General features: G+C 33.2%; 3 protein-coding genes across 5 annotated transcripts; all 3 read right to left on the bottom strand.

Moving 5' to 3' along the window:
- Nucleotides 1–41: 41 nt before the first annotated feature.
- LOC130612324 (methanethiol oxidase-like) lies at nucleotides 42–2246 on the bottom strand. Of its 2 annotated transcripts, none has more exons than XM_057433630.1 (3): nucleotides 1852–2027; nucleotides 450–610; nucleotides 42–300 (listed from the first exon to the last, which is right to left on the bottom strand). In XM_057433630.1, exons 1-3 carry the CDS (start codon nucleotides 1883–1885, stop codon nucleotides 151–153), a joined length of 345 nt encoding a protein of 114 aa, XP_057289613.1. In that variant the 5' UTR covers nucleotides 1886–2027; the 3' UTR covers nucleotides 42–150. The 2 variants fall into 2 exon arrangements, with proteins under 2 accessions (XP_057289613.1, XP_057289614.1); XM_057433631.1 differs by lacking the exon at nucleotides 1852–2027 and adding an exon at nucleotides 2129–2246 and having other exon boundaries at nucleotides 74–300.
- A 9527-nt stretch (nucleotides 2247–11773) lies between these two features.
- LOC130613002 (uncharacterized) lies at nucleotides 11774–12580 on the bottom strand. Its single transcript, XM_057434327.1, has one exon. It carries the CDS (start codon nucleotides 12578–12580, stop codon nucleotides 11774–11776), a length of 807 nt encoding a protein of 268 aa, XP_057290310.1.
- A 5351-nt stretch (nucleotides 12581–17931) lies between these two features.
- On the bottom strand, nucleotides 17932–25161 carry LOC130662869 (transcription intermediary factor 1-alpha-like). 2 transcript variants are annotated; one of them, XM_057461811.1, is made up of 7 exons: nucleotides 22661–25161; nucleotides 21524–21696; nucleotides 20393–20445; nucleotides 20265–20311; nucleotides 19550–19612; nucleotides 19222–19377; nucleotides 17932–18293 (listed from the first exon to the last, which is right to left on the bottom strand). In XM_057461811.1, exons 1-7 carry the CDS (start codon nucleotides 24878–24880, stop codon nucleotides 18150–18152), a joined length of 2856 nt encoding a protein of 951 aa, XP_057317794.1. In that variant the 5' UTR covers nucleotides 24881–25161; the 3' UTR covers nucleotides 17932–18149. The 2 variants fall into 2 exon arrangements, with proteins under 2 accessions (XP_057317794.1, XP_057317793.1); XM_057461810.1 differs by having other exon boundaries at nucleotides 19538–19612; nucleotides 22661–25156.
- Between the last annotated feature and the right edge of the window lie 2738 nt (nucleotides 25162–27899).

Here is a 27899-nt window from a genome sequence, read left to right as displayed (position 1 = left end):
TATATGGTGTTTGTATATGCCTTTAAATAAAGATTTGTGTTAGCAACATGTACAACTTCTATATTTAGTGCTGAAAAATTTGTTTGCTGGCTGCATTAAGAATTGGTTATATTACACAGTAGCATTTATACTTAAAAATCCATGGGGAATCTATTGTGACTGCAGCAAAAAGGTCTTAAGGTGATCAGTAAGGTAAGTTGACTGTATTAAAAAAAGAAAGAGAGAAAACCTGCTGCATGCATTCCATCCACTGTGGTGTAATTCATCACCATTGGCAGGTATGTAGGTTCGGTGTATGACCTATATGCATACAAAAAAATTTTATTTTTGACAAATGTAATGTAAGTACACTTTACTCTTAATCCCATATCTGGTCAATATTTATTTCCCCGCATAGTAAAAGTGTAGACAAAAAAAGTGATTATCTGTTTTATTTAATAAACATTTACCTGACTGAATGTTGGTGATTTTGGATCCACATCTGCAGTAACCAAATAACCAGGCTTGTCTTTGTCAACAGGAATGCATGGGAAATAAACAATTTTCTCAACTGGAGCTTTTATTGCATCAGCAGGTGTTGCATAACCTGGACCACTTGCCGGTGTTGATTCTACATGCAAAAAATAAAATAAAAGTGCTGTATTTTGTGCTTGCATCCCAAAATATTAAATTTGGTTTATAAGGAACTTCTCATGCATAACATAAGTGATCACTTTTTTTCACCCAATTATTTCCCTCAGTTTTCCAGTTATTGAGCCTTAAACATAAAAGTGCATTGCAATGGCTTCATTAATGATATATAATTCAATCACTAAGGTCAACCTAATGTATATGTTAACAGCACCAAATACCTAATTTTTGGTAAACAAATGAGACAAAAAATCGTCCTCCTTGTAAAATTCACAGACAGATACACAGAAGCTTTGTATTCTTATAAGAAATTTTTTATATTATTTCTTTTTGTTTGCTGCCGACTTAATCTTTTTGAATAATTTTTAATACTTTTATTAGTTTTTATTTTTAACATATAAATAAATAAACATAAATTTTACCTTTAATTTACAGTATATAAATGTATATATATAACCACCAACAATGTAAAACTCAGTTATTCATGCACCCTTAAGATGCAGAACATCATCATATATACACTGCAACTTGACGCTACTGAAAGCAAGAACATCGCCTATTCAACTGCCAGTGAAAACCTGTTTGTCCGCTTGACAGCAAATGCCCTACACCACATATTGGATACAAGGTTGAGGTAACAATGAATGCGAGAATGTCAGCACATCTGTTTAAATTTTGTAAAAGTAACGGGTGTCCACGAAACATTATTACTTACTTACTAGTAACAATGGCAAATTATTCAAATACAAAAAATACTAAAACAAAACTGAGTTATCAAAATCCATATAGCAATTAAAGAACACTTCCAATCCTAACCTATTATGGAATATTGCAGCATAGGCATTCTCATGTGAATGTGGTATGAATATACGATCTCTGTCTCTTTGAAAAATGTGCATCATTCATGCTGAGTCCAAAAGAACTCTTTAAATCACTGAGCTGATTTCAATATGTCCCCATAAGAATAAGTTTGATAATATCTAGGAAATTTGAAAGAGGCAACATTCCCCACTGTATTTTAAGATTTATAAGAATGTGGTACACTAATCAGCATAGTTCTAACCTGAAGATTGTTAATGTAACATGAAACTCAGTCATTGTGGTTGTACAGTTGCAATTTGTTGCTTCTTATACGTTGTTTTTCTTGCATAATACACATTGGAAACAAGATATAGCTTTGATTGTATTTTGTATATACTCTTTTATCTTTGACACAATTACCTTTTTCTCTATAGTATGCATTATTCCCCTCCATAACTCTTGTTAAATCATAGAAGAAACACGACAAAGTAGGATTATATTTATACTTTAAACAAAATCCCAATAATATTTTACACGCCTTGCACACACACCCATTTGCCTGCCTCTAAGTTTTGACGATTGAGATTGCATTTTGAAAATCCAATGACTGAATGACAAAACTTTCTCGAACAAATTGCACGATGTAGCATAGATGCTAAATTTTACATTTGTAATTAGAGAATGAATAGCTAAATACCTTGTCCGCCCATTATCAATTAAACTTGTGGATCCTGCTGGGAATCTTGCAGACACCTGCTGCGTAGCAGCAATACGAACTATTCCGACCCGTATTGACATCTTACCCCGTATTGACCGAATTTTGGACCCGACCCGTTTTGACGAGAGTAGACCCGTATTGAGTTGCAAATAATATTTTTCTGCGACGCAGAAAAAGAACATTTAAAAAACAACTTCAAAATGCAAATAAAGTACATTTCCCTGTATTTTTCAACTTGCAGATATAATAGAATAAAATTTTAGCGGTAAATAAAGACCCAAGTTGACCAAATACCCTCTAGTCACCATGGTGCAACATTTTTTGCTGACCCAAGTTGACGAAACACCCTCTAGTCACTATGGGACAACATTTATTGTAGACGTTCTAGAAACTTTGGTCAACTTGGCTCAACAGCAAAAATTGCCCCATAGTGACTGGAAAGGATTTGGTCAACTTGGGTCAACAACAAAAGTTGCCCCATAGTGACTAGAAAGGATTTGGTCAACTTGGGTCAGCAATAAAGGTTGCCCTATAGAAAATAACAAGCAGAAACATGGTAAGCCTTTTTAATAGCAAAAACTTGTTGCCCCGTCTTTTAACATGTAAAAGTATATACACTTAAAAACATGTATATATATATTGCCCTTGGTATTCTTAAATAAACACTGGTCTGATAAAAATTAAAAAGAAGATCCAGACAGGATTTGCACCTGTATATTCGTGTCTTCAAATTAACAGAATACCAACTGAAAGCTGGATCATAAACACTTCATAAAGGTCTGAGCTCTTCAAGAAAACAAAACACCAACACAAAAGCATGCGAAAACTCCTGTGCATGCAAACATGCCCATTTCTGGGAAATGAGATAATAGCTGAGGCATTAATTGCTCTGCTAGTTCTGAAACAAGTTTGTCTAGCTGAGTCACTACATCATTGCACATGCTAAGGCCACCCTAAAAATATTAGTGGTTACAAAATCCACCATTTACCTTTTCAGCAGTCCTCTGAATTACAGTTGTTACGTCCGAATGTTATTTTGATAGGGACTGCACTGCGCTACTCAGTGCTATATTTTCCTGCTTCGCATTTATACGACAAGACAAGCGAAAACCATGAGAACAACATTGACTGACAAAAATTGAACTTGAAACGGAGGCTAAATATACAGCTGGCGTACATCTAAAACGAATAACAAAATATGGCTGCGAAATATAGTATTTTTGTAATTTTTTAGGAAACATTTTTACACAACCGACCGACCGACTCACTTTTGTAATTAGAAATGACGCTAACCAAACATATTTTCGATGGTGGCCTAATCAACAATTTCTTACTAAAACATAAGTAAAAATGAATAAAAGACTTTTAAAAATATTCTTTCAACCTTATATTGTCTAAAAGAAAGAATGTAATGTGAGCTGGCGTTTGATAACTCATGAAAGTCAAGTTCTTTCTATGTGTACATTAAAAATAATTTTTATTGTGTACAAACCAGATGGGCGCTAAAGTATTTTTATATAAATATACTGGTTAAACTTAAAACATTTAAGGTTCAAAATATTTGGGAATATGCCTTACTTCTGATTATACCCAGGGTAGATTGTTTTGGCTAAAAATGATTTTAAAAAGTTAAACTGCAGCTTTAATAAGCAAAAATCTGTTCTCCTGGCCAGCAAATACGAGGTGATACTTTTCAATCAATTAAGTGTCTGTATTTTTCAGGATAGCCATTATGAATTAAGGGAAAACACGCTGTTCACGTAGTCACCTTTTTATAAATAGGAGCTGAATTTCTTGTGGAATCTTTGTTTTTTAACTTCAAGTTTTGGGTGCGTTTTTGCTAATTTAGCCTTACTTTAATTAAGATACTTGTAGTTCTTGTTTAATCAAAGCTTCTTCTGTGAAAGGTCCATGCTTTCCCTCAACTGAAAGTTGTGCCAACAAGTGACATTCTGACTGGAACTATTCAAGATTCATTTTATAACCCTTGTTGTCAATCCATCCACTCTCAATAAGTTTAAAACCTCACTGACTATTGTACTATTGTTTGAAGAACTCAATGGAAAATGGCATTTGTAGAAATTTGTAGCTCACTAGCATCTTTTCCACATGCCAGACACATGTTAGAAGAGCCCTTAGTTAAAATATAAACAAAGAAATCTATCTGTAGCAAGCTTAAGTACTCTAGTAAAATAAAATACAGCGTTAGCCAATCAGATAGGTGAAACAATCAATCGCTGCTGAAAAAACTGCTTAAAAAATACTGTACAAATAACAACACAACACAAGATAACGGATACTACTTGCATTGTGGCATGGCTAGCGATAACTGCTTTCCCAGAAAGCAGGACCCGACCCGCAGTGGTAGAAGCCGACCCGTTTTGACCCATTCTCAATTATTCAAAACCTCAACCAATTTGGGGCAACGGATAACACGGGTCTGATCACGAACAATTAAAGATAATTAACTCCTATATATACGGAGGTGTGGCACTCAAGGGCTAAAATATGCTGATATCAGCAGCAAAAATCTGAAAATCATAAGACAGAACTACATTTTTTCAAAGTTACCCAGGGTTCCTCGACGTTGGCCATCACATTGGCTAGCGCTGAAACTTGTGAACGAGACGCAGTTGGAAGCTAAGGAATCGTGGCTTTGAACTGAAGACATGCTGAGAAATGCCATGAGTGGTGCAAGGGAAAGAAGAGGAAGTCTTAAGTAACTTTATTTCATTGGATTTACAAGAATTTGAGGTACCCCACAATGAGAAGTAAAGAACAGAAACGCCTTGCTGATGTCTGATGATGAGGGATGGTCACATCTAGATAATATTTATTTTGTGATTTTAAGCTACCTAGCTAATGCCATGCCAGCACTTCAGGGACACATTTGTTATTAAATAATTAAGTGATAAAGTACAAGAGCTAAATATATTATTTTTATGTAGCTGTAACACAAAAGATTTTTATAGGCATTCTGTCATTTTAAATAAAGATAGCTACCTGCTAGCAATTTGGACCTCCCATAACAGTGACCAGTCAAGACTTGAGTATAAAGCTAGTTAGGCGTGCAAGGCATTGCATGTTGGTTAAATATGTTGTCACGACAAACAGAAACCTATATTTTATAAATCAATTTCTGCAAATGTCCAGGTTTCTTTTATCGAGCAGAAACCTATTTTTCATACATAAATTTTTGTAGATTTTTGTAGACTTGTAGTAAAGTCTCTGTCCAGGTTAAGACTTCGTAAAGGGTAAACTGTGTCACACGGAGGACACTTAGTGTAATGTGTTACAAATCCAGTGGAGTGCTTATAGCATTAAAGGTATAATACATTTTTCATAAACCAACATTCAACAGGACTTATGATAAAGCCTATTGATACTTCTGCAAAGCAAATACAGTTGTCTAGCATTTTTCATTTTGCATAATAAGTTCCTGTAGATATTCAAAAATTAATTGTGAGTGGCACCAGGCTGAGTGATTAGTGCAAGTAAACGTGTTGCAGATCCAGGTGGACAAAAAATAACTTCTAACAACTTTGTATTTATATGAGCTGGATAAGGTATTTGGTCCTGAACCTGGGACACATTTTATCTGTTTGAATTATTTTAAATCCTGAGAATCACTTTGAATGTTTTCTGTACACATGGCTTGTCAAAATGATATGCTGTCAAAAACAGTTTATTGGCGTCTCAAAAAATGGCTTAATTCAGGAACTCGGACACTATGATAGTAGTAAAACATTTTTTGGGTTCATTTCATCAAACTGGTCTAAAAACATGTAATACTAAGTTTCAAGTCATTATTTCAATTTTTACTGAAGTAATAGGACTTTTACTTATTATGGTTTTAGCATAGTTTTTCATACAACTGACACCAAAATGGCTGCAGGGACTAATCGGTTTGAAATTAATTTATAATATTTTTATAACAACAAGTTGTTCCATAGCTTATGTATATGACATTATGATAAGGACGAAGAAGTTACTGTGCGACATGGGTTTTAAACCTTAAAATTTTCCAGCGAGAAATTTGAAAACTAATAAATCACAAAATCGCAAAAGTTTATCTTGAAAATTTTCAATTTTTGTTAATGTGAAAGTAATCCACTTGAAAAGGTTTCTGAGGTTTTTTATGAAGAAATCTTCCATGTTACCCATATGGTGTAACTTGATGAACAATGAATTTTCCCGCAAGTGTTCTCAAATATGTGTAGTATAATTTTAAAAACTGTGATGTAATTTTCCTCTTAAGTTTTGATTTTAAACCCAGCTAAAAAGCTCAGCCTTGTCCTTTTTATACTTAGTCTAGCTAGCTATAGCGAAAAAGTTTAATATTTAAACTTGACCTATTTTACTGAGTATTAAGTAATAAATGCTAGTTTAATCCTTAATGTAGCTATATAAGGTAGCTAAGCTACCTGTAAGAACAACATCAAACAACGTCGAGGCTGTTCTCTTTTGTAAACAAACCCAGTGGTATTTTTGTAATAAGTACCAAAATTTATGTGTGCATTTCTTGCGCTTATGAGAGTAACCAAAGTGCCCTGTACGTAAATCCTAAAAATTTATGTCATTGGCACGCTCTTTACGAATGACACCACATAAAAAAAAAACGTGCTTTGCTATTTCCCCTAACCTCTACCGAGATTTGGTTGTGATATATATCAGAATTAATTGTCTTTAAACTGAAAAATGTTTATTGTGGAAAATAAGACGCGTGACGCAGTTTGTACTGCACCATGGAGATTTAACGCTTTTTAAAGTTCGTACTACCCCACTGAACGTGTCGGAATTGGAAATCGTCATTGAGTAATATAAATTTATGATTAAGTACAACAGAGAAGGAATAAAGTTATCCTCTTTCTTTTCCATTTTCTGTGTTTAATTAACTACTTCTTAGGTGTGCGACTTTGAGAGTCAGATCAAATTATATCTAATTTTGGCGCGAATTTAAATTCCCTTATTTATATCTGACTAAAAATAAGTTTTACGCGAATTTAGTTTCTTTGACGGTAATGTTGTAAGCAATAAATATAAATTACTCCCATTAGTGGCTTTTAATAAAAGATATGACATCTATGCTGATAAACGATAACATAATTGAAGAATATAAAGTGGAATAATAATTGACGTCTAATAATCTTCAACGCCATAACATCGCACCCAAAACGCGGGAGATACGCGGGCGATATTAAGACAATTTGTTATTACAAGACTTTTACGCTTTATCTTTTAAAAGCGTATATTTAAGAGCAAAAAAACATATCTGAACCAAATCCTACAGTATTTTAAAGAAGATTATATTAAAGAAATGCGCTTATATTAAAGAACAACCTCGTCCCCAGGGTCTTGTGTCCCCTGAGCCGTGTTATTACGGAGTGGCCCAAGCTCGACAACAATGTGGCTATCGGTGGCCTATCAACTTTATCAACTAGGCAAAATGCCCTGGGAACGAGATTGATTGAAGAAATAACTCGCTGCAAAAGAAAGTATACGTGTAACTCTAAAAAACAGGGCATTAAAATAATTTGCGTGCAAAATAAATATTTTGAGAGAATATTGCGCTGGCTGATTAACGAAATTTAAATTTAATTTGTGTTAAAGCTACGGGCATACAGAAAACCGGAGAAGAAACAATATAAAATATCCTTTGGTGATATGTTTCTTAACTCTTTACTAGCCTCTTCACGAAATAATGTTGAATATATATCAGATATCAAAAATTGCACTTGAAACGAGGTTGGGTAAAATATTTTTGCCAATGTGCATTTCTCTGAACGTTCTAGCGTATTCTACAAAACATTGACGCAAGCAATTTTTCATAGCAAGAAAATGTTCAATAAAATAATTATAGAATCATTTTTGTGGCATTGGAAGTGAACGATAAAAGAGTAAAAAAGTAAGACATTTTGTCAGAATATTAGAAAACTGCGGGTTTTAGGCTTTGGTAACATCCAAAATTGTGATCAGCATCCTTGAAAGTATGTAAATAACTCAATGTTTATCCCTAGATTTGGGGTACGAACCTAAACATTTACGTCTCTTGGTTAACCAGAGGCGTATATCTAGATCATTACGATCGTTGCACCTCAAGCGTTCAAGGCAAGTACGAGAGATTTATGAAAGCGGACAAATCTAATACCTTACTATGCAGGATATTTTGAAAACAGGTGTCACTTTGACCAGAACGAAAAGCTTGGTACTACTGATGTACACATTTTGTTATGATAATTGACTGTTCCCCTTATGTAGCTGAATACGCTTCAATGTCTGTTCAAAACTTAATTCTCATATATCAGTTTGATTTTCGACCTGCTGATCAAGTACAGTTTTTTTTTTATTTTTTTTTTTATTTTTCGCCAAAAGAAATTTACATACAACTATTTCAAAATTACATAGCCGTCATTAAAAAGAGCGTCAAATAAAATTGACAATTAAAAAATATTAAATGTTATGTTAAATAAAAGAAAGCGTTTAATTATCACACGTAGTGTTGTTTCAGAAGAAGACTTGTTCGTTATTACTTCGTAACAGCTGATTTCTTAGTGCAAGTTTAAATTGTTTTGTAGATGGAATGCTTTTTATCTCATCGTTAGAAGCATGCTCCAGAGTTTTGGGCCTCGGTTTGATATTGAAAATTTTGTTACATTAGATATGATTTTTGGCCGAAGGAAATTATTACCTGAAAATCTAGTTGGATATTTATGTTGAACTTTCTTAAATAATGTAATGAATATATTTGGTGCTATAAAATTTTTAATCTTATACATGAAAATAAGGACTTGAAAAATGTTTAGCTGACATACATTAAGAATACCCAGTTCTTTTAGCAATGGTCTAGAATGGGAACATTTATTCTGTCGTAATATAATCCTACTGGCATGTTTTTGCTGAATGTGCAGTTTTTTTAATTTTGTTATATTAGTGCTAAGCCTACCCCATGCAATGTTTGCATAGTTTAAATAGCAGTGTATAAAGGAAAAATATATGCTTCTTAAGCAGTTCTTATTCAAAGCGAAACTGGCTTTATATAAGATTCCTAAGCTTTTGGAAACTTTGTTTTCCACTAATTTAATATGTTCTCTCCAAGTTAAATTTTCGTCTAGGAGAACTCCAAGAAATTTCATTGAATATTCTCTTTTTATGTTAACATGATCAATAACTAATCCAGGTAACCTAAGAGGTATTTTATCTTTTTTACTAAGTTTGTGAAAAAAGGTATATCTAGTTTTTGAAGTGTTAAGGGATAATTTATTCGCTTTAAACCAATCAGCCAATTTAGTCAATTCTAGGTTAGTAGTTTCAAAAAGTACGTTTATATCTTTATGAGTAAAGAATAAATTTGTATCATCAGCAAATAAAATTGAATTTAAGACACTAGATGCTCTAAATATATCATTGATATAAATAAGAAACAACAGTGGCCCTAAAATTGACCCTTGAGGTACTCCACATGTTATAATCCTGTAGTTAGTATTTCCTTCGTCATAAGAAACATATTGTTTTCTTTCGAAGAGGTAGTTATTGAACCATGCGAGATATGTATTTCTTATGCCATAATATTTTAGTTTTTCTAATAGAATCTCATGGTTGACCGTATCGAATGCCTTACTTAGATCAATAAAGACCCCAATTGTAAATTTATTCTCATCAAAGGCTTGAAATATTTCCTGACTCAACTGAATGATTGCGTGATCAGTTGAATGACCTCCTTGAAATCCAAATTGCTTATTATACAAAATATCGTTATTGTTCAAGAAAGAATAAACTCTGTTGTACATGATTCTCTCTAAAATCTTCGAGAAGCAGGGGAGTATTGAAATTGGTCTGTAGTTAGATACTTCACAAACTTCTCCTGCTTTAAAGACTGGGACAACTCTAGCTATTTTTAACTTTTTAGGAACAATGCCTGTAATTAGAGATGAATTAAATATATGCAGTAGTGGAGATTTTAGTTCATTGAAACAGTTCTTTAAGACATTGCTGCTGATTTGATCAAAGCCAGGACTTTTGTTGATTTGCAAAGAATGAAATGCTGCTTCTAGTTCCTCCTCACTTAGCTCTTTTTTCTCTATTTCATTATCATGATATGACAAATACGATCTAAAGGATTTTGCACTGTGACCTATTTTCGACGCCATGGTCGGCCCCACTTTAGTGAAGGAATTGTTAGATTCTTCAGCTATCAAAGATGGTTCTTCAATTTCATTTTCGTCATTTACAAGTTTTGAAGGAAAATTATTACTTCTAATTTTTATTTTACCAATCACTTTCTTGATGATATTCCATGTTTTTCTTGCATTATGTTTGTATTTATTATATTGTTCATTGAAGTAAAAATTCTTAGCACGCTTTTTTATTAATTCAAAAAGGTTTTTATAATTTTTATACAGTGTTTCATTCCCGTAGGTTTTCTTTCTTAAATACTTTTCATATAGTTTTTGTTTTCTTCGGGAAGATTTTTGGAGGCCCCTAGTCATCCAGGGATTAAAGAATGTTTTGATCTTAATAAACTTAATTTCTTCTGGAAATGCCGCATCATAACTTTCCAAAAAATATTCAGAAAGCTATCATATGCGTCATTTGCATCCGTTGCTTCTACCACGTCGTCCCATTTTACCTTAGCCAATAAATACTTAAATAATGTTATTGAATTTTCATTTATTTTTCGCGTTTTTATTTTTACATGGTTTGACTGTTTATCAAAGTTTGTATTGGACGTGATAAAGATGGGAAAATGATCAGAGATGTCTGTTTTGATAATACCCGAATGTAGTTCTTTGTCGCAAAATGAATTTGTTATGATGTGATCAATTACTGTAGCGTTTTGTTTAGTTACCCGGATTGGTTTATTTATGAGAGGAATATACCCACTTTGAAATATAAAGTTAAAGAAACACTGGATGTTTTTGTTTGTTTCGTAATCAAGTGTATTGAGGTTAAGATCCCCCACGAGGTATACTGCTTTGCTGGTGTTTTTATTGATCAATATAATAGGTTCAATTAACGTTATAAAATTATCAATTGATCCTGCAAGTTGCATGTATATTACGCTCACAATGATGTTCGTTGTTGTTTTGTTCAGTATTTCTACACTTAATGACTCACAATCGTTATTATTCACACATAGCTCTGTTCTTTTTTTATACAATTATGAATAAACACACACACGCCACCACCCGCCTTGTTAGAGTTTTTAATTTGATGAATCACCGAGTAATTACACAATTGAAAATTTGAATTGTTTTTTATGTCTTCATTACGACACCAAGTTTCAGTTAGACAAATTATTTTAAAACGAAAATTCAGAGTGTGGAGAAACTGTTAAAAACTCTCAAAATTCTTTTGCATGCTTCTAATGTTGAGATGTAGTATAGAAAATGAATAATTTTTTGCGTGTGCAAAAATATTGTCTGAATTTGGAGAATAATATTTTGTATTAGTGTTCTTGGACAATGTGTAGCTATAAAAATATAAGTCTGGGTCATTTTCATCGTTTAATAGTAAGGTTTCGTTGGTTTGGAATGGATGAAATTCCAAATTTTCAAAATTTGTTTCCGTCATTGTAGCAGAAAAGATAATTAAAAAGAAAATATAAATCGTGTAAATAAGAAAGCGTTAAACAATGTTTTTCGATTTCTTAAACTCCCTAACAACAAGACGATCATAAAGAACGATAGCATATTTACCATTTTCTCTATGAATCTTTATTTCCTTGAAGAGATTCGCCCTAATCCGATTCGTCGAAGTGGAGTAATCCTCATTTACATATATTCCGGTGCCTTTTAGTTTCTTCGAGTTGTTTAAAATATTAACTTTATCCTTATAGTCCAACAGTTTAAGTACGATAGTACGCTTTTTCCCATTGCTTTTCTCTCCTGTGCGGTGTGCTCTCTCTACGTGCACATTCGACAATCCTAATTTGTGTTCAAATAAATTGACCACTTTCTTTTCAGTATCGTCCCAACTCTCCGACTCGCTTGCTTCCAACCCATCAATACGTAAATTGTTTCTTCTTTGTCTATCCTCTAAGTGTCGTGGTTTTTCCTCATAAATACTCAATTGTTCTTTACGATTCGTTGTCTGTTCAAGTAAGCCAGCTTCCATTTTTTTAAAACTTTCCTCATTCAAACTTTGTGTCACTGTCAGGCTTTCCTCTATATCTCTTTTGTCCTTTTCTAAGGCTTTAATTTTTTCAATTGCTCCAAAAAGATTATTTTTTAATGTCCTATTTTCTTCTTGGATAGCTTCATATGATGATGCAATTTCTTTCAGTTTTTTGTCTGATTCACCAATCTGTTCGTTTGTGATCTTCAGATTACTGCTAATTAACTGAACAATATCCCGCTGTTGCTTTTGAAACATTGTGGTAAAAATATCACGCACCATTTCCAGAGAAATTATGTTCACTTGATTAGATTCCATATTTGTAAATATAAGTATTGAGTAAGTATTAAGTAAAATAGTAAAATTTAAATAAAATATCAAAATTTAAATTCCCTCTTCCGCAGTAGTTAAAAACACGTCCGCTCTCGACAACATGTGAATTATCCCAATTCATCAGTTGTATCCTGGTACTTTTCCCAAAACAGTCTTGAATATTTCTCCGCGTTCAGAAAAACACTTGTGTGTATAAGTTCATCATCTTTTTTAACACTCTTGTTACATTCAAAAGTTCTTCGTCTAGACGGTAAAAGATCATCATTCAGACAGACTAATTCAACAAAAAATAATGTCGCGGAAAGGTTTAGCCCGAAAGTAAATCAGAGGGTTAATTATCCACTTAAAAGAGCTACGAATGATACTTTGCAAATGGATTTTGCAGAGAGGTTGGACTTCACTGATCCAATCTTCAATTAGTGCATATCTTGGATAATGTTACACGTTTTGCAAGATGCAGTTGATCACTTATTACAGTGGTGGAATGATCATCGTATTCCAGGACCAGAATGTTGTGTTCCGATCGAAAATATAATTTTCACGATGAAAACAGCTGAAGTTCCCTATTTTTTGTAGTGCTGGGTTGACGTTTATCAAGGTATGGTCATGACCTTTAATATGCAAAAGAAACTTCAAAGAATCTAGGGACGTCAATACAAATTATTTATCAATGGAAGATACTGTGCTAGAAAAGTGGTTATTATAATAATAATACGACTAGAAAGTCCTTTTATTCATAAAATTTTTATGTGATTCAGTAACATTTATGTAAAAAAATATGCAAATGATAATAAAAGAAAACATAGATAAATAGTTATTAACCTCTTGTAGTAATGGAATCTTTCACAGTAATTCCACTTTTGTATAGTTTGTGAAAACACTATTATACACGGTGCATGCTTAATTATACGCGATGTAAGCACTATTATACACGGTGCATGCATGATTATACGCGATGTACGCAATGTTACATACAGTGCATACATAATTATACTCTGCGCAAGCACTATTATACTCTGTGGAAGCACTATTATACACGGAGCATGCACTATTGCATGCTGTGCAAGCGTTATAAATGTAACGTTAATCTCGTATGTAATGTCGCGAATGCGAAATTATTCTGAAACATTCAAAGCGCTGAGTAGACATAACAAACTAACTAGAACATTCAAAGAATGATTAAGCGCATGATATTCGAACTCTACTGAACAATAGACCTTTGTTTTGTTTATAATAGGAACCTTCGGAAAAGAACATTCTAGAACATTATTTTTAGTATATATATAGACAGCATTTGTCAAGTTATGTTAAAAGGGTATGTATTATGAAGAACGAAATATAAGAAGTTATAAAATCAAGGCTAACTCGTTCATCTGTCGCAACATGTAACGTTTATATGAATAAATGTGCCATTTGGCAAGTTGGTTATTGAAATAATATAGAGGAGAGTGTCTACTGCAGAATTATCCAATAAACAATGACTGGATTGTCTCGATCTATTTTAGGATGAAGAAATTTCTGCCCATCATGTTTGGCCAAAGCATGACATTTGAGTGTTTTTTTAGATAAGGCGACATTTCTGTAAACATAAACTATCCGCAATATAGAGGTTTTATCATATGAAGGTGTCCGTCTTTATATCCGTTCCATACAAAAGTCTCTAATGCAGATTATTAAAAAGGATATCTATAATATGTGTAAAGAGGTTTCACTTACTTACACATCGTACTCAATTGAGTTCCCTCCTCTCAAAATGTTCCTTCTCTTCCAATAAAACTAATATCTAATAGCTAAACACAACCTCTAAATGAGATCCCGTTGAGATTTAATTCAGTCGAGTACAATTTTTGTTTTAGAGGAAAGGGTACTTCAATCCAAATCAGGCAGAGCTTTTTATCTTGATGTGCTTTAGTATGACAGAGTTTATGACTCGTGTTCTTTTTTTTTAACAAATTATAATACGATTTAAACAAAGTAATATTGTACTGTTTAGATTGTAAAATTCAGCGTTTAAGATTTCGTTTTTGAGTTGACTTTTACCTATTTTCTTGTGTTAATCAATTTTTTTAATGTCAACGTTACTAATTTTCTTATTTCGTCCAAACTTTGCATTCACCGCCAGCAAAAATAATTGTTTTCCTTTACCTTTTTATGTTTTTCAACAGCTCACGTATTGTGGACCTTCCAACATAAATAGAATTTTTTATTTTCTTTATTCATTTTAACGATCAACACTATTTACTTGATGTAGTGTTGTTCCCTTTTTTTCCTTTATAGGTGATTATAATTCTCCAAGGTGATTCAATAGTTTCCACTGGCAAAATGCTATATTTTTTCTTGCAGGCTAGCACAGTGTTCTATGTGATTCTTTAAAATAGGAAAGGTGTCTCCTTTAGGGTAACTTTATTTGCTTTTGGTCTTCGACAAACTTTGTTAAAACTAACTGAAATTTTCCAACATTTTTGCTCAGAAAGTCACGAAATAGGCACCACATTATTGCACTTTAAATTGTTAATTTGAGAGGCGCTAGTGAACATTTCTTTCACCAATAAAAGAATGCGGTTTTTCCTGACATATTTTGTGTAAAATCCTGCAATTAGTGCAAGAGAGAATATGTTGTCTCTCCACACAAAAAGTTTTTTTAAGCAAGTTTTCTTTTTCGATTCCTTATTTTTCATTAGTTTTAGCAATTTTTCACCGATGACTTTGTACAATGTACATTTGATACTGTAAAAACGTGAAACCGAATTGTTGAAAACATCATCAACATCGTTCGCAGACTTCCTTAAAAGGTCGCCAGAATGAGAAAACAACCCTGGAGAAGATGTAGATATGGCTGGCAGTCTTCCAAAATCCCAATGCAACGATAAAGCGCCTATGTTTTTTTTTTAAACCATTAAATTTAAACTCCGTCCCGGAGACCTTTCAGCGATACCCGCAATCACTCATAACTTATATTATGGAGATTTGTTCAGTATATCCAATATTGTGGAGACAAATGCATGAGAAAACATCTAATTAAAACAACCACACGGTAGTTAGTGTAGTCAATTAGAAAATTGAAATTTGCATATGGCAGTTAGAAAAGCAAAAAATAGCACTTTAATTAAAATTTTGGCATCTATATGAATATATTCTATTCACTCGACGTAAAACTTGATTCATGGCTGGCCTGAGGTCGAGGCCTATTGATGATACTCTAGAGATAGAAACATGAATAATAGCTTCTTAATTTTCAAAAATGAGGTGTGATACTAATATTTAACTTCCTAAATAAGACATCTTGAAAATAACGGCACAGGGAAAAACTGATAAAACACTGTTGGCAAACCTTGTTCCTAAAGATTCTTAGGTTTTTACTTACGAACAACTAAACAGTCCTTAGGACGAGGTTGACCTGATGTCGAAGCCGCCATTGCTTAAGTGGAAAGTCAAGAACCCGTGGTAATATAATCCATAAACCAAGACTTCGAAAAGAATTTGGTATCCTTGTCACCAGGACTTTTCTACGCCTATGATATTCAGACGGGAAGAAATAGAGTCATGTGGATGAACTTGAGAACTTCGTTAACCGTAAGAGATTTGATTTTCCAAAAATGTTTAGAAAAAAAATTATTTCAAAATAAAACATGACGTATCCGCTGGGGAAAAGTTTTCACCGAGATGTGAATTTTAAACGAGGTGAAAATGGCTTGCCATTGCAGCAACCTTATTCGAATCAATAAAAAGACAAAAAGACCTAAGAAAGATGTTGGAATTGTACTGCACTTCTACAATATAATCGAAACTACTCGTTAGCCGTGGAAAAATCCACGGGGTCCTCCGTCTTTAAATTACACGCTATTTCGTGTGCTCGTTGAACAACACTTTTCTTGTGGACAGACAGACAAAATACGGCTATTAATAGAGATACCTCGTACAATAACATTTTTTAGGTGCGAATAATAAAAGATACTGTCAAAGTACAATTTCGGTCCCAGAGCTGCTTATTCGCTACATATATGTGGCTCTACAAAGAAAGCAAAGAAGAATCTCTGACAACAAGATAGAATAGTGACGTTATAGATTATTAGTGAGCCAAGCAAGATGGGAATAAAATGAAGACATGTTCTGATTGAGGTCTGTTGAAATGAATAACAACGCATTAATTACAACCAGAGATATTATTTAATCTCCGTATTCATTCGCCCAGGAGCAGGGTTGTTTTCAAATCCTGTCGAGCAGACTTGTTCCAAGGCTTACCCACGCCTATAATATGACGGTGTAGAAGAGCCCTGAAGACGAGGTTGCCGTGTTAAGTTTTGTTTCACCAGCTGCATAACTAGATTTTTTTTTGCTAAGATTCCTGTTTTTCTCAGAGTAAGTTTGAATCTAATTTTTATACCATACTTATTAGTAATTTTGATTAACACTTCACTTTTATTTCAAGAACTAGAATTTAAAGGCACAGACGATACCAGCCTAGGTTCTGATGTGAAATGGGCATTTCACGAAACCTCGTGCATCACGGAGTTTCATACCGCGCAAGTCTAAGCACTAGCGAAGTACTTTGTAGGGACAAATTTTTATCGACGAAAGAAACGCTAGAAGCATAAAGAAAAAAAAGAATGTATGATCAGACTTTCATTTATTCATACCACCAGAGTTTCATCCTACCTCACTTTTCTAATTTCCAGGACTTTTGTTTTTAAGCACAAATTAACACATCTTTGTAAAAGTCTGTACGTATGGCCTTTATGGATGCCAAATCATGTTTCCGCACCCTAACAGGACACGCACCATTTTTTATCTAAGGGTTTGTTTCTCAGAAAAAATTTTTTTAGTTTCAAAATTGCTAAGCAGTTGATAAGCATACTCCAAGTTTACAAGAACACAAGTAGACACTTGTTTTTGGACACTATCACTAAAAACATTTTTTTCTAAGGAACGCTTTTATGCCGCTTATTAGACAATCCATTTTTTGACTTCCCAAATATTTTGACTGGTCAGTTGCCAAGTTATTGACCTACAATGCAAGCTTTGGTTGTTTCTTTTCAAAAAGGGTACCAATTTCCAATCTGAAAAAACCGGGTCGGAATATCCAGCGTTGCCACTCTTCATGTCACCAGATTGATTTAGAGTTTTTTTAACACAAGCATGGATATCCAAACAATATAATCAGCAGATTAACCAATGTTATTCCTTTTCTATTATCTTCTGAAAGTATCTTCAGAATCGACTTAGCAGGTGGATCAAAAAAATTATGTGAAATAAAATAATAGATTAAACACTCGTATCGATCCGGTCATATAAATGAAATACATAAAAATAATTTGAATACATAAAAAAAAAAAACGTTCGGTTTACCTTTTAACAGGCCTTGGTTTTTACCACATAAGTATTATATACATTACATCAATTCACACTTAAACTACAGATTTTTTCACACATTAATATATTTAGAGATGTCGATTCTTCATTATGTATTTCTCGTCGTTCAAAGCGTCGTCTTTCAGGTTCGTCAGAAAGTCGCAGCGTGTCGGTGTTTTTCGTCGTAAAATAAATGGTACCATAGCTACGCAAGCGAATTGTCTTCCTTTCGTCTTTTGATTCTTGGTTCATTGCTCGGATATGCATTTGCGTCTGGGGCATGCTTTTTCAACAAAGTATCAAAATGCGCCTCCAGACGACGTCCCATTTTGCATACGTCAGATTCCGCCTGAAAAAGGGATTTAAAAAGGTTTAAATGAATTCTACTTTGTTAGAAGAAGCTTCGAGCAATTGTTTAAAAAGAAAATGTATCAAACAATGCAATTACTCTTCAAAATTTAGTTTCGAATCGACAAGTTAAGTTAAAACTGAAAAAGACAGCATTGTTTTTTATTCTTTTTTTTGGAAATTGTGTCAAGCTTTGTACGACCACGAGTTTATTTGCTCACATTTCCAAAATCTTAACCCGATAACTATCGCTTAGCAAACGAACCAAAGTGTAAAACATACAAACATAAAAGAAATCAGTTATTGATTGCAACTTACATGTGAACGCACAAAATAATTAACACACAATAAAAATTTATTCATCGGAATTCCTCGATCATCAAGTCCGTCCCTCTCGAAATTAACCAATATAGCATCACATAGCCGTACAAACGCAAACCAAATACCCTTCCACCTCCCTGTTAATTTCGCGAAAATTAGTTCCAACAAATATTATTACGAATGCTAAGGAATTCGTAAAAATTAATTCTTCCAAGATTGGTATTTTTCCCTTATTGAAAAACCATTTAAACTAACCGATATAAATTTCAACTTCAGTAGTCTTTACCTTTTGTGTTGCACAAAGTAAATAAATTGCATTTGCGTATTAAAACGATTGTCCAACACTAAAATTGTGACACCTTGTGACGTCATACCTTTTTATGCAACACCACAATTCTAACTTTTTATTTCGATCACAATTCTAAATTTTTTATTTTCCTGCTATATGACTCAGCATACATCTCTAATAAAAAAAATTAGTATCACCCGATGAGATTTTTTATTAATGGAAACTGAAATTAACATTTTTGTCAAACCTTTTAGCTTTTAACATAACAAAAAAAACAACAATAACAACAACAACAACAATGACAGATCAACAAACTTACAGAGTTATAAATGAAGCAGTTTGAAAATACCAATCGGATATCACTGATGAAATCTTCAAACGTTTTGTAAGCTTCGAAGTGTTGCGGATTCATTTTGGTGAGGACAGTCATTAAGTCCATTGGTTTTGTGATCACCTTATAATAGTCTGGTACTTGCTAAAAAAGAAGTTAAGCTTCTGTTACATTATAATTAAACGGATGGCTAAAATATCAGGGACAAATAAACACAAGAATTTGTCAGCACGGCATATAATTCAATTGGAAATAGGAAAAAATAAATAAATAAAAATATAATGCAATATGTTTAAAAACATACCACTTTACTAACTTTGTGGTGGAATGGAAGACTATCGGCATGCACAAACAGACTCAGTATAATCTTCTCTGTCAACTAAATAACAGAGTATATAGTAAAAAATTTTTTGGGGCATCATCAACCATATTCATAGAAATTAATTTTAATAAGAATTAATTCACTTATTTCCCCGATAATTCCAATAAAACATACACCAGACAGATTGTCCCTTATTATGCTAAAAATAATCGCTGCCGCCCCCTCTCGAGCCAAGGTCTATTATTTATTGCTAATTTCGAGTTTGTTATAATTTCTAATTGTAACGGGACGTTCATAATAAAACGTCTCATAAAATCTACAATTATTTTGCTCCAATACAGATCACTCAAGATAGGCTAAATATAATTTTAAATAATACTATCATTTATAAAAACCTCAATATTCTTAATTTAGTAACACATATGTGTGATAAGATACACGCTACAAGTAGTTTAGATCCAGTATTCTAGCAAGGTGTTATTGCAACAAAACGTAGCAAAAAAAGATGAATAAAATATCGTTTTATGTATTTATTTTTCTTGTAAAAAAGATGTGGCCCCGTTACAAGACAGTGTGATTGAAGCCCACACACTAAGAACCAAGAGAGTTCAAAATAATTAACTAAACTATAGACATCCCATGTGTCACAAATTAAATATAAATTACCATTCAAATACACTTTCTTGAGAAAACTCTTAAAATTTTTTACCTTTCTTTCCCAATCTGTTAGTTGTTCTGTGTACCGCCGTTTGTGACCTAAAAAAATGCATTAATAATCAGTAATCAAACCATTTTTCTAATAAACATAAAATTTAGAGGGATATAACAGGCAGATACCTGGTCTGGTATCATTACCAATATCAGCACACAAGCCACAACTCCACGAATCACTAAAAGAAAATTATTTGCGTGAATTAAACTTTTTAAATGACATTAAACATGCATAGGCAGGTGATATTGGAGGGATTCTGCATATTATTTTCATTGGGTTTTTTAAAGAACTTTACTAAGATTATTGTGAAGATTGTTGGAATATATAAGTTTGCCTAGGATTGCATCAGTTTTTAATAAAATTTAACAAATATTTATAATTCATGAGGTCTTGAGATTCAAAATAATATTACGTAACAAGCGGGTAAGTGAGTGGTACTAGATTAGTTACGATGCATTACAAGGGGGAAGGGTAAATAAACAATAAAATCACAAAGCTAAATCCATGCGAATGCTCTGAAAATTGGACTCATATACAAAAAGTATTAATTATTTATAAAAAATTATGGTTGTGATTGTTATAACACATTTTATCAAAAATTTTGACATTTTGTTAAAAAGCAAGATAAAACATTTATTTTAAATCATACCCATGCTATAAATAGCATAGCGTTAATCTTATATTTGGTAAGTCTGTGTGTGATGCAAAGAGAGTCTTATTACGTCTCGTTTACTTATTAGCAATTTTCACATTATCTAACCACATCAATAGAGCAAAATGACATCAGTGTTTTATACGATTTTCGAAGCTATTGCATTGCAAATAAAACTTCTAGGCTAAATAACTTGGAAACAGCTAAAAATAACTGATGTCAACACCTGCTTGTGTAACTAGGGGCAACCCTAAAAAAATTGTGTTGGCTTCCCAAAGCTGAACCAAACTACCTGTGTAGGGATGGACTGGTTAGTGACGTCATCAACAAATCAAAGTTTAGTGGTGTTAATTTAGTTTCAAAAAACTGCGTCCAATTAAAATACCACTAACATCATCAGAAAAAACACTTACCAGAAGGAAGCAAAATATTTAGCATATGCTTAAAAATTACCCTGCTTGAGCTTGAATATGCTGATGGCATCACGTTTAAAAACGTAATACACATGAAATGATTTTGACAGGCAAAAAAGAATTCACAAGCCAGATAGTATAAAAGGCAAACTTCTTGTGGACTCTTCCACAGGTTAACAACTAGTACAAACCTTGGTAAACCAGTCAATGCAGGTACATGACAATTTAAATGATACACTTTTGGACAGGTGTCACAACACAATAACTGACCACCATTACGACATACACCACAGTAGTCTTCGTTACTCTGCCCCTCGTCAAAAGCAGCATCATTTTGTCTATCATCAGGATTATGTGGCAAGCTCTACAGTGAAATAAAAATATAATATATATATCCGAAGTTCTTAGAAGTAATAAAAAATTCCACCTAAAAATGTTTTTTTTTTACAATTAACAAATTAATAAATCAGAATCAAATAAATTAGCATTTAAAGTTTGTTGTGTTTGCAGGCCAATGCAGATTTTGAGGACATTTTATCAAGGTCACCACAGTAATTTTTGCTTTATAGAAAAAAAAAATTTCTTAACAATATGTTCAATGTTTTTTGTTATATATTTATTATAGAATGACTTTTATACACACAGACAAGAGTGTATATATTTAGGGTTCAAATTAGGACTTAAAAATACACATGCAAGTTGATTGAGCATATTAGTAAAAATAACTTTTCCGGCGTAAAATTGTTTAAGATTTTTGTTTAGCATTAAGTTATGCTGAAGATTCAAAATTTGTATTCTTTAACTCTGCCTGCTCTTGTTGGAAATTCCAATCTACTTTCAGAAAAATTGATCTGGTGTGCAAAAGTTACAAGATTTTTACATATTGCCTTTCCAAAATGGTAGCCATGACCACCTAACGAGTGCCTATAGAAGCGAAATGGAATTTCAAGAAATGCAAAGTAAAATCCTGTTCACAATTTAGTTTGCACTAATAATTTTTGTGTGTATTATTTTTTGCACACTGAGTGAAGTCATGAAATCTGTAACATGAAATTAACTTAACCTGCGGCACCATTTAACCATGGTACCACAAAATACCAGTGTTTGCTTTTTGAAGTGCAAATACCCCAGACATTTTTTAACTATATATTGTAAAGTATAAGCATAATATTCTAACAAACCAGCATTTCTTTTTACTTTTTACATATATATTTTATTTGCAAAAATGCCTTAAAACAATTATCACACTCTCTTTCCTGATTTTAGCACAATTAACAAGAAATAATACCTATCACACAGAGAAAAAAACACAAATGCAAAATAATTACCATCTGATATGTACCAACATCTGGACTCTTGCTTTCTTCTTTCACAAGTACCATTCCATTAGCTGATAATCTGCCAGTTTGGACATCGCTAACAGAGGCTCTTGGAGATGGCCTCTCCATCCCATCATAAGATGAAATACCTGATCCAAGTGTGTTCGTAACCATTTTTTGTAGTTGGTCAATTGTACTGTTTTTTGAATGATGCGGTTGTTCAATTTTATTCTGGCTATTTGAATGATGTTCTCTGTGAGGAGAAGTTAGAGATAATTTTCGATGATAATCTCTGCCATTGTAGCTTACATGGGAAGAGCGATGGTCATAACTGGATTGCACGTGTTTGCTTTTATCGTAGATATGTGATTTGTGAGGCACACCTCCTGCCCAGTCTTGAGATGCTTTCCGATACTTTGATGCCATATCTCTTTTAATTTGTGAAACTGGGTCGGCATTTTGAAATGATCGAGGATGGGAGGAAGACAACTCTATCATATCTTGTGAGATCGTAGATGACAACCTTGCATTATTGTAATTTGGTGAACTAACAGAGGTTCTTAGGGTCTGGTGACCAGGCAATCCAAAAGATCCTTGCTTTGACAAATTAATATATGCCGTTGAAGATGTTACAGCAGTAGATTCAGATATTCGTTTATTTATTGCAGTCATTGATTCAATAGGTGATTGATGAACTTTGTTATTATAAGACCTAGATGATAATGCCATAGTCCTAGGTGCAATACTTGAAGGAGGGGTTTTTGTGTTATAATGATCAATTCGCCTTTGCATATCTTCATGTGAATACACTGCTCCAATTTTGCTAAAATATGAACAAAGCTTATCCACATCCATACTAAACTTTAGGTCAGTAAAAGCAAGCGGTCTTTGCCTATATTTCAGACTGTTTAAATTGTGCAATCTAGTTCCCAAAACTTTGCGGCTATAAAGCAGGGCAACGTTACTACCCCCTTTCACTGCAAACTCTGCAAAATCATGGTTATGTTCTAATATAATACGCATTTGTGTCAAATCCTTTTTCTGTTTGGCCAGTAAAGCTTGTTTGCTTACTACAAGCTGTTTTAGCTCTTTCACTAAATTTTCCTGTCGGACTTTAATTGAGTTGATTAAAGAATCAAATGCATTTTTAATTTCGCCTTCAAGTTCTTTTTCTTGGTCAGATAGGCCGTTACTAACTTTTTCTACATCAACAATCGTTTCTTTCAGCAAACCTAAGTTAATTTGCAAATATTGCAATAACTTTTTTAAAGTATCTCTGTGCTTTGTGGCTGCTTCATTTATAAATTGATAGCGATGATCTTTATGTTCAACTAATTGACAATCACGGCATGTTAGTTTATCACAATTTGCACAAAATAACCTGAGCTGTTCTTGTGTATGCATCTTGCAAAATAAGGGTTTTTCTTTATTTGAATTAGGAGGAATATCAGTTGTTTCTGGTTTTGGATCACTTCGACTCGATTGTGACTGAATTATATGATCTTTAGTAACTTTTACACGTTGGTGAGCACTCACACATACACTACATAACCATTCATTACAATTTAAGCAGTACGAATCTGCAGAGCTTTTATCATCGCATGACGTACATTGATGATTTTCTGGTTCTTGAGTTTCTCGAGCAGGTGTTGATTCAATAACAAACTGATTATTTAGAAACCCGGATGTAGGTTTATCATTAGCTGCAACCAAAAATTCCTGCCCACATGATGGACATTTTAGTCTTGGCTGGGTACTTAAGCCATCCTTTGAAGATTGCTTTTGTTTTTCGTACCTCTCTTTTAGACAATTCTCACAGAAAGAATGCAAACAAGGCAGAAGCTTGGGTGTAGATCCAATAAGAATTGGATTATTTTTGCAAGAGCCACATATAAAAAATCTGATATCAGAAGTAGTTTGCAGGTCATTTAGAGCAACGTCACCTAAACTCACACTTGCTATTTCATCGGTACCAAATTCGCCCCCGCGTGATAACAACGTTCCACTGTCACTTTGTTTTAATTTAGTATCATCTTCATACTTAATTTTATTCTCTGACACATCAGTTTCCACTTTATTTTCATTATCCACTGTGGCTGTTGAAGAATTGCTTTTTCTAGGATCCTCTGTCGGAGATATCGCAGGAAGGCTTGCCGAATCGCTTTCACGCTCTTTACAACCTTTTGGAACTTCAGACATTTCTTCTGATAAAAATACTTCATCAGTCATGTTTAATTTAAAACTAACATTAATATATAATCCTTTTATTCAAATTTAACTTTGCGTTAAAAAAATGCGCCAATGTTATAAAAACACTGACTTAATCGCAGGACAAATTTTATATTATACGTCTTTCCACAATACACTAGCACAAGACCAGCCAAACAACAAAGAACGAGATTGAGTAAGCGAGCGCGTCGAGTTTGATTGACAAGTTAGTTGTATACGCACATCTGGTAAGTTATGCTAAATCCGGTGTTTTTCTTCGTGCTCCTCTTCTTGTATGTTATGTAAGCAGCAAAGTGGTTACATTTGTTGATACCCGTTTTTTACTAGTAAAACTTTGTCAAGTCGTATTTGACTGGTAATAAAGGTTTGTTAGCATTTTATTAGAAACAATTAAATGAGAAAATGCAATATCACTATTATAAACAAACCCCCGTCCTTGACCTCTTTGTGACGTATTAAGCAAAGAAAACGTGTGGATCACGTATTCTTATGATTTGCGCTTGCGCAACAGCTTTTTTCTGGTACCTCTCTTTTTCGGCACAATTCCATCTTTCTACAAAAAGTTGCTCAGAAAAAGTGATATAATCCTTCAGTTAATAACTAATAACTAAACTAATAAAACGGCCAGGAAGTAAAAGGAAGTTGGCCTTCTTTCTAAACTCAATTAATCTTATTTTAGCTCTGCTCGTACAAGAGTTGTACAATCAAGCCAAAATCAGATTTATTTAATTTACGTCAATAATAATAATTCAGCACCATTCTCTAACTTCCTTGCTCTTTTATCGACATACAAGGAAAGCAAACACACGTCATTTTCTCTGTCATCCTTACATCTGTCCACAGTTCTTTTGTTAAAAATACTCGGGGAATAGACCATTATTTCTTCCCTTTAGGCCATGTACTAACAAAACATTTTTTAGTTTTTATACGTTGTGTGGAATATGTAAAAACCTACATGATTAAGGGGTCCTTTTGAAATAAAAACCCATTATTTTTCCCCAATGTTTAAAAAATGAATTCATTATCCCCATTAAAAATATCTGATATATGTGTAGTTTTTGTCAGTGCATGCTTAAAATATGTGTTTTAAATACACTTTCCATGCTAAATTTATAATTGATAAACAAGCAATGAGTTGTTGCAGCACTGTATGCAGCTGGATGAATGCCAAAAATTTGTTTAATTGCTAAAAACATCATATTATTTTTATGTCTTTTCGTATAAATCAGTTTGACTGTTTAAAGTATGGAAAAAAACACAAAAACGCCAGATGTCGGAAAAATGCTTTGACGTCAAGCATGTTATATTGATGACAAACAAGTCATGAATAATATATTTTTCGGCCAATCGAGTCAGAAAGAAAATATTTTTCGATGATTAATGTATTAACATCACTATAAGAATTTTGGGATGACTCAACGGACGCTGATAAGCAGGAAATTACACTGACAAATTCTATCAGAAGTCAGTATATAACCTATTCCTGTCCGACATTTTCGTATTTCCGACGGCCCACTTGATGTTTATTATTTAAAAATAGAAGTATGCATAACTATGCTCTTCTGAAAACGTGTTTCCACGTAAATTCGGAAAGATGTTTTTGTAGCAATTTCCCTTTTACTTTCTATTCTACAAAGTTTGGTAAATAAGGACTAACAGAAATTATCTTTCGCTTTAATAATTTTTTGACTGTTTTAGATTTCTTTTCCTTTCGTTTTAAAACGGCTTCATACATATAGTGTTATGAGGTACCTCCTCATAAAACAGAGACATTCGCAATTCGACTGCGTTCTACCTTTACGAAAACAATGCATAGACGTTTTTTAATGAAGAAAAAAAAATATGTGATGGACTCTTAATCACACGGCTTAAATAACTCAAATTCTTTTATTTCCGTTTAACGGAAACGGCAAAGCATCACGGTACATACCATGCATCTATCAAATGTGACACCTATCACGTTATATATAAGTCTACAACTAAAGAAAATGAAAACAATAAGGGGCGTTAACTTGGCCAAGATATCGTAAACGCCATTCAAATAGTTTTTAAATGGTTTGTGTCTATTTAGGATTGGTCTTTCCATGCCAAAACATGCTACATATTTTGCGCGCGCAATTACTGCGGACGGCATGAATTACCATCCCTAAGAGAGCTACTTTTGTAAGAAAGGAAAGACTTTAGGTCAAAGGTAGATTGCAAAATTCTCCTTTGTAGACTCTTGGCAGATACTTTCGAATCGTTTCATATCCTATTTCAACAAAATGAGACTCTGTTGGAAAAATTATAAATAAAATTATTTATGTTTGCTCATTTCAAAATAATGCACAGAACGATATTGCTGTATTTTCTTTGTCATCTACACGTATTTTTGTGGAACCAACATGACCTTTGACGTGGTACCTGACTTGTTGGGTTACTAAGGGGTTCTAAATGCTGAGCGGCTGATTTGACCACGTTATTTCTAAGTTGTTTTAATTACACATAAACAAGTGTTCCTCAGGCCTTATGTACCAACTTAGTCAACTAAATTGTTTTGAGATTCGTAAAATGTCCGCTTTAACTTTGCATTGGCACGTTTGTTGCTTACATTCCAAAGTTTAAAATCTTAAAGATTGTATTAATGTTGTTTAATACTATGACATTTGGCTCAAGAAATAAAATTAGCAACGATAGCATCTCCTGTTGAAAAACACTAAAATATTTTTATTATTTTTGCAGCTACAATGGTTGTTATCAAGAGATAAAACTTTGGATAACATTGGAATTGAGTCTTTATGCAGTTATAAAGCCTTGCGTCTTTGCTTACTTACGAAATAACCATGTGACATCTGCCTAAAGCTTGCCCAGAGAACTTAAGAACAATTTTGACACAACACTTTAAGTTTCTTGTTGATTAAAATATAATTAATATAACTTAATATGGGGTTATACACACCTCAACTACCTCCCCTGACTCCCACTCTCCCCTGCCTTTCGAATTCCTCTCGGAATGAATAGGGCAGACAACAATCATTTC

Source organism: Hydractinia symbiolongicarpus, chromosome 10 (genome assembly GCF_029227915.1).
Source record: "Hydractinia symbiolongicarpus strain clone_291-10 chromosome 10, HSymV2.1, whole genome shotgun sequence".
NCBI lineage: Eukaryota > Metazoa > Cnidaria > Hydrozoa > Anthoathecata > Hydractiniidae > Hydractinia > Hydractinia symbiolongicarpus.
This window is presented reverse-complemented; position numbering and strand designations above follow the sequence as displayed.

Coding starts and splice junctions, on each gene's coding strand:
- LOC130612324 (XM_057433630.1), bottom strand. CDS start 1,885: ATGGAGGGGAATAATGCATACTATAGAGAAAAAG. Junction 611..1,851: donor TGCATACTATAGAGAAAAAG/GTAATTGTGTCA, acceptor TTTTGCATGTAG/AATCAACACCGGCAAGTGGT. Junction 301..449: donor AATCACCAACATTCAGTCAG/GTAAATGTTTAT, acceptor GTATGCATATAG/GTCATACACCGAACCTACAT.
- LOC130662869 (XM_057461810.1), bottom strand. CDS start 24,880: ATGACTGATGAAGTATTTTTATCAGAAGAAATGTCTGAAGTTCCAAAA. Junction 20,446..21,523: donor GCATTGACTGGTTTACCAAG/GTTTGTACTAGT, acceptor ATTTTCTTTTAG/TGATTCGTGGAGTTGTGGCT. Junction 20,312..20,392: donor TGGTAATGATACCAGACCAG/GTATCTGCCTGT, acceptor GCATTTTTTTAG/GTCACAAACGGCGGTACACA.
- LOC130613002 (XM_057434327.1), bottom strand. CDS start 12,580: ATGGAATCTAATCAAGTGAACATAATTTCTCTGGAAATGGTGCGTGAT.